The sequence below is a fragment of the Dipodomys spectabilis genome, unplaced genomic scaffold (genome assembly GCF_019054845.1).
Source record: "Dipodomys spectabilis isolate Male_0828 unplaced genomic scaffold, ASM1905484v1 ptg000265l, whole genome shotgun sequence".
NCBI classification, from domain to species: Eukaryota; Metazoa; Chordata; class Mammalia; order Rodentia; family Heteromyidae; genus Dipodomys; species Dipodomys spectabilis.
In genome coordinates this window covers 1,127,807-1,134,865 of record NW_024870942.1, presented here as the reverse complement: position 1 = coordinate 1,134,865, position 7,059 = coordinate 1,127,807, and the positions used below count along the sequence as shown (strand labels likewise).

At 39.3% G+C, this 7,059-nt stretch overlaps 1 protein-coding gene across 1 annotated transcript; it reads right to left on the bottom strand.

Annotated features, from left to right (window-relative positions):
* Positions 1–888: 888 nt before the first annotated feature.
* On the bottom strand, positions 889–4,768 carry LOC122125471 (the record flags this gene model as incomplete). Its single annotated transcript, XM_042700033.1, has 3 exons — positions 4,478–4,768; positions 1,396–1,468; positions 889–1,233 (listed from the first exon to the last, which is right to left on the bottom strand). Coding segments are annotated over exons 1-3 (709 nt in total), but the record flags the coding sequence as incomplete, so codon positions are not given.
* Positions 4,769–7,059: the final 2,291 nt, after the last annotated feature.

The window sequence follows — 7,059 nt, the reverse complement described above, 5'->3', positions numbered from 1 at the left end:
GACTAATCTTGGAATTGTTCATTCAGTTTTCTACCAATGACACACCTTTTGGGAAGGGGACTTATTTAGGTTGATGCAGTAGGACTAGAGCTGACTCCAATGTCTAGTCTTTCAATATAACTACAAAACAAGATTTCCTCACTTTAACCCCAAGACCAGGCCTGGATCAGAATTGTGGGTCGGGAACACTGAGCTGCATAACACAGAAGTAGGAAACTGATTCTGCAAAACGGGAGGCCGGGGTATTGAAATAACTGAAGCCTTTTTTATTTCTTAGCAGTATTTTAATATTTTTTGATTTTGTGTTTCTTCTGGTTACTAGAAATTAACTTCAAAGGCAGGAGAGTCTACCCAGGATACTGAGACATTAATGGCAGTTGAAGGCTGCTCTGTCTTAAGAAGTGCTTTTGAGAATGGCAGGCATTCTTTCCTGGGTCCTCATGAACATAGGGCTCTGCTGAACATACACACAGCTGCCCACCCCATTTAAATGGAAATCACACAGAGGAGAAGCATTAGGTTCCTTTTGACATGTTCTTTTTGGGTAGTGTCTCAAAATGAGCACAATAGCCCCACCATCCAATGTGAAATTCCACAATATAGAGGAGGTTACCATAATCTGCTTGTTTTATTGACTTCTGCAAAGCCACCTTCTCACAGCACAGCTGACACAGGATAGGATGAATGAGACTCCTAAAAGCTTCCACATCTTTCTCTCCATCAGACCAGTCTTCTTCAGTTCACTACTGAACAGCTAAATATGGTGATGTCCATTTCCTGTTTCCTCTGACATTTGTGGAATTTTGGATCAGGAGGTAAGTGAAGGCACACACCTAAGACTGTGCTGAAACCACAACAATCTGAAGGGCAGATGTTCAGCTGCCAAACCTCTGCTGTCCCTCAGTTTGTGCTTAGCTCCCCCTGTGGTTTCTGCCACTGTGTCACTCACAGCACAGTAGTACACAGCCGAGTCTGACTCTAGGACTGCAGCTTTATTCAAGTGGAAGGAGGTGTTTTCTCTGTCATATCTGGCTTCAAATCCTTTATAGCTTCCCTTCTCATTGGCTGTGATGGCTTTCAGGAGAAGCTGGAGACCATCTCCAGGATACTGGACATACCAGAAGAGATAAGTGTACCCTGTTGCTGTATAAGTGCAGTCTATGGTCATGGAAGCCCCTTCCAACACAGATATGCGGCTTTCCTTCTGGGTCACCGATATTCCACAAGTCCTTCCTGGAGGAAAAAGAGATCTGTGTCAGTCTGGGAATAAAGTTCTTAGGTAAATTTTAGGTAAAGATTTGGTTGAGAGGCGGGGGGCAGAGGAAAAAAAGAAAAGAAAGATTTTGTTGAATTTATAGTAGAAAGCGTCCAAATTTTAAAATTGATTTTACTTACCAACTATTAAGAATATTACTGTCATTAACCATGGAGACATTCCTTCTAGTGTTAGGAAAATATGTTCTCTATTCTTCAGTGAAAGAAACGTTGAAAGTGATAGAGAAACAATGTATTTAAACTACTATCTCCACAGGAAATAAGCTTGTGTCAGGTAGCTGCTCCCCCTGGTGCACAGGGCCTGAACTGGGGCCACTGTTGATGGTCTCCCAAAGTCAGATGTCCTCCTCCCTGACCTAAGCTATCAGTCATAAACCAGTCTTCAAGTATTCTCTGTTAATTTATAGGAAAAAAATGATGACTTCTAAAGTGTTTTATTTATTTCTTAGAGAAGAGCAACCCAGTGTGTGTAGCTGAAAAGACACCAATTGCCTTGGACACTTTAACCCAGGCCTTTCTTGCCTCATGTTTCTATTGTGGGCCACCCTAACCATTGTAATGTCATGGCAGTGTTTTGTGCTGAAGTTACAGGAAGTGATAAGAGGCTATATTAGTACTGATTCTGTGTTTATAGCATTGTTTTTCCAAAACACAGAAAATGACTGAGATCCTAGGTGCCCAATGCATATTTGTTAATTGAAACTAAAAATGAATACGTGGACTTTGGTTGAGGTATCACCAACAGTTCTTGAAATATGACATTTGCTGTTTTAGAATAATTTCAAATTCAATTTTTTAATTTAATTTTTTTTGTTAAGGTGATGAGCAGAGTTGTTACAGCTACATACATAAAGTAATGAGTACACTTCTTGTCGAACATTGTTACTCTTTTTCTTGTTTTTCTTCTACTTTCCCTTCTCCCACTCCCTACCCCACAAGTTGTGAAATTCATTTCCAAGTTATTGTCTTGTATTGCTGTTGCATTGGTTTGCCTTTTTGTGTCACCATTTTGTTGTTCCCCCTTCCTTTCCCCAATTCAGATAAACATATATGCAATACACAGTGTGACATAATGAAATACAGTGACAACAGGGGATATACCAGAGGGAAAAAATGAAAGAAAAAAGAAATAACTTCTCATAGTGCATTAAAACAATAGCAATAAAGAAAAACCTCTTGTTTCACTATCTTGGAGTTCATTTAACTTAGCATCATCTTATATGGTCATGTGTACACAATTGAGCTATTATGATTCTCTTCTAGGACTATCCTAGACATATACTAATTTTCAAATGATGGAAAGTCCCAATTCTGGAAATAAGGCCACCAACTCAGAGCAAAGAGTCCTTATTGGTTGCTCAGCAACTATACCCCAGTATTTGGGATGTAAGGTGCAGTGGCAGGCCCTTTTTCCCAGCAGAATTTGAAAGGGAAAACCCACATGCAGGTGGTGTTTGTCAAAGCAAGCAAGCAGATTTACAGAAGCAAAGCATAGTCTTGAACTGCAGAACCAGAAGCAAATCATAGCTTTGAGTTGAGGTAGTATAGTTTAAATCTCAAGACATTAGAAACTCATTCTCATGGTTAGGGGTGCACTGAAATTTTCTTTACAGAAATGTTTTTTTAAATCATAAGTGCTGGCTGATAAAGCAACTCAGTACAGCTGGTGATAAACCTCAAGTTGTTAGTGGTCTTCAGTAATATTTGTGATAAACTGCAAATTTGCCAATCTGGGAAACTTGAGTGAGGGAGCGATGTTCTTTTGCTTTTTATTGAATATAGAAAAGCCTTAGGCTGACTACTGGCCATATGACCTGGAGTTTCTCTCTACAGAGGGGTTCTGCCTTTAATATTTGGTCCTATTTCTGATAAGTAATAATTGTGTTTGGTCATTGATTTTACAATGAGGGAAACTGTGCAGTCTATGTTTCTTAGGGTCTGGCTTACTTCACTTAATATGATTTTTGTAAGTCTTTCCATTTCCATAAGAATGATACTTGTGTGTAAATAAGTGACCACAAAAGTGCTAAGGAATACTTTATTACATTAGTTAACAATTTAAATGTATTTGCATTATAATTTTATTGTCCATATAAAACCTACAGATGTAATAACTACATAATTTAAACATTAGTTCCTATTTTTTCATTTTCTGAATCTTTATTGTAAATTTAGTATTTGTTTCCTTCCAAAATTATTAAGACTGTTAATTAAACTGTATATGATATGTCAAAATTAAAAGGTTAGTTAGCAGAGCTCGCAAGTAATCTTTCCAAATAAGAATGAGTGTTCTAATTGTCTCTAAAAGCTTTAAAGTATAAATAGAAATATTCACATGGGAGTTGGGATTAAAATGTGCAAGTTCAAGCTCCTTTTGTTTGTCTAGTTTTCTTTTACCTGATCCCGTAGTTATGCACTGTGAATGTCAAAGAAGTAAAAAATATCTGAATTGTTTTATCTAGAAAAGTTTCTGAATACCAGAATGAGATCCAGACATAGAGTCAATCAAACTAGAATGTTTTATTTCTCCATGTGAGGACTACTCTCCATCATTTGGAGGACAAAAGAGTGGCCCTGAAATCTAATAGCTCAGGGAATATGAAGGCATAAAACACAGAGGCCACTCAGGTGGTCAGTGGTAATTTTGCTGTCAGGAAGAAAGCAAATTACAAAAGCAGAACTTGCAGTCTAGCAGTTAGTGATCATAAATGGTGATTACAATTCCAATAATCAATCAAGACAAAGTTATCATCCTTGATCTTCCCTTTGTTCTTCTAAAGGGAGATCCCACCTTTCAAGTTTGGCCTTATTCTTATTTATCAATAAAAGTTAACTGTAAAGGGTCAAGTTCCATGTTTTAGTATATTTGCTGAGCAAGCGTAATCATAAAAGCAGACATTAGGATATTGGTGGTTAACCTTTCAGACTGTTGACTTATTTTTACTTGCTCTGCAATTCTGGACAAATGTCAAGCCACAGATTTTTCCTTTTTCTGAAGTTTGCACTTATTAGTTTTAGGTCTTGGAACTTAATTATCCCAGTTAATTTTCCTTCTTCCTTAATCTAATTAATATCATATCTGCTTAATGTAACCTGGTCCTAACACTAATTATGCCAAAATTTAAATACAAAAATATAATGACATGGGAGCAAGAAAATCCACAGAGACACAGTTAAAGAAGACAGAAGAGTTTTATTAGACAGTCTGCAACTGCCCTGTCCTAGGCGCAGCTGCACCTCCAAGGGGGTTAGTCCCCGCCTCGCTTTTTCCTCCTTCCTCCTTCCTCCAAGCCTCCCCGCCCTCCACAGGCTTCTCTACTAGCCTGGGTCTCCTTGGGCCTCTCTGCCAGCCTGGTTCTCTGCTGACTCCTCGGCTCTGGGCAGGCCTCTCAGCTCTTGGCAGGTCTCTTGGGTTTCCACAGGCATTTCGGCTCTCCGTTGGCCTCTTGGCTCTCCACTGGCTTCTCGGTGCTGCACAGGACTCTCTGCCCATCTGGGTCTTCTCGGGCCTCTCTGCTCTTCACAGGCCTCTCCATTTACACAGGCCTCTCTACCGGCCTTTCTGCTTTCCACAGACCTCTATGCAGGCCTCTCAGCTCTGTGCAGGCCTATCCGCTGGCCCAGGTCTCCTCAGACCTCTCCACTGGCCTGGGCTCTCCTGCTTAGGCCTCTCCACAGGCCCGGGATCCTCAAGTTTGTCTGCTTTCCACAGGCTGCTCTGCTCTCCATAGGCCTCTCCACTATCCTCAGGCCTCTCGGCTCTATGTAGGCCTCTCTGCTGTACTCGGGCCTCTCAGCCAGCCCATGATTTCCGCGGGTCTCTCCACCAGCCCCAGCTTTCCTCAGGCTTGAGAGCACAAGCTCTGCTCCACTCTGTCTCTTGCAGCCTCTTGCAGGGTGTCTCTAAATATTAAAAAAATAAAACTATAAAAAATTGTTAAAAGTAAGTAAATAGCAAGTGAATAAAGAAAGAATAGTAAGTAAATAAACAAAATAATTTAAAATTATAGGGATTTTTTGTTTATTTGATTATTTTTTTGGTTAAAATGTATGCTAGCAAAAAGTGACTTAGCTACTCCTGAATATATCCATCGTTGAAAAGTGAAAGTCTGTAACCCAGACTGGAAAAATTTAAGCAATTGAATCCATATGGGATGGTTTGACATCAGTTACTTCTTACTCCACAATTTCACTGGCAAGACCAGGTGACCAGTTGTGGGAACCAGGCAGTGCCAGTTCTGTATGCTTTTCACAGGATGGCAGCCAAGCCTGTTTCCTGATGTTCAGTTTCCAAAGACTTAGAGAAAGAAGCTTATGATTCTAGAAGAAGATTGTAAATAGATTTAAGATTTAAGTAAGAAACTTATGCCTGGATAGCTTTGGGTTTATATATCCCTCTTCCTTTCCTCTACCTTCCAAATCAAATTGTCCCAACATGACACAGAACTACAGAACAGAGAAAATGTGGAAAATCAGTCCTAGATTTTTCTGGGAGAATATAGAGCAGGTAGGGATGATGCTGAGTTATAAAAGTCAGTACAGCACACTGGATTTTACAGAATCAAGCATCTGCAGACAGATGCTTGAAAAGTCCATGTGATTTACACAGTATCACTGAACATTGCACTTATTTTAACCTGATTAAGGGGGTAAAGTTAAAGTCATGCATCTTTCTCCACAATTTAAAATAGTCTGTGAGTTTTCCTTTAGATTTTTTATCTCCTGTTTCCCAATGCGGTGCTTACAATGAAAGTTCAGTCATCAACCAACTGCTATAATTCTTATTTTAGGACTTGAAAACACGAGGTTGGCACTGGAAGCAGGATTGTAGGGAATGAAGATTCTGGATTAAAGAGTAATGATAGAGTTCAGCAGGCTATGTAAAATGCTCTTTATGTTATCATCAAATGCTCCTATAAGAGAAGTAAAGGACAAGGGCAGAGAAAGCAGATTGCACTCTGTCTCATCATGGTGTCTTCCTGAGACCACATGTTTTGGGGTAGGATTGGTAGGTTTCAGACAAATTTGTAGTATAGAAATTGGACTTTTTTATATTGTACAATAATGCTACTAAATGAAACAAGTTTTCCTTTCATGTTGAGTTTTATTACACTGTAGGAACTTGACAATTTTTGAATAAATTAATATACATACAAATATTTTTTGCCCCGGTTCAGGGTCTTGAATTCAGGGATTGAGGGCTATTGCTGAGCTTTTTTTGCTCAAGACTAGTGTTCTACTGCCTGAGCCATAACTCCACTTCCACCTTTTGATAGTTAATTGCAGATAAGAGTCTCACAGACATTATTGCTTTGGCTGGCTTTTAACTGTGATACTCGATCTCAGCCTCCTGTGTAGCATGAACCATCAGTGCCTGGCATAAATACGATTAAAAAAATTAAGCTTTATTTTCTGCTAAAGCTCAAATTAATTTCTCTCTCTCTCCTTCCTTCCTTCCTTCCTTCCTTTCTTCCTTCCTCCCTCCGTCTCTCCCTCCCTTCCTTCCTTCCTTCCTTCTTCCTTTTTCCCTTCATCTCTCCGTGTCTCCCTCCTTCCCTTTCTCTCTCTCTCTCTTTCTCTTCTTTCTTTCTTTCTTTCTTTCTTTCTTTCTTTCTTTCTTTCTTTCTTTCTTTCTTTCTTTCTTTCTATCTTTCTTTCTTTTCTTTTTCTTTCTTTCTTCCTTTTTCATTTTGCCTACCATGGAGTATGAAGTCCTGCTCTTAGCATCTTTTGTTCAAATCTAGCACTCTACCACTTGAGCTACAGCTCCACTATCAGATTTTA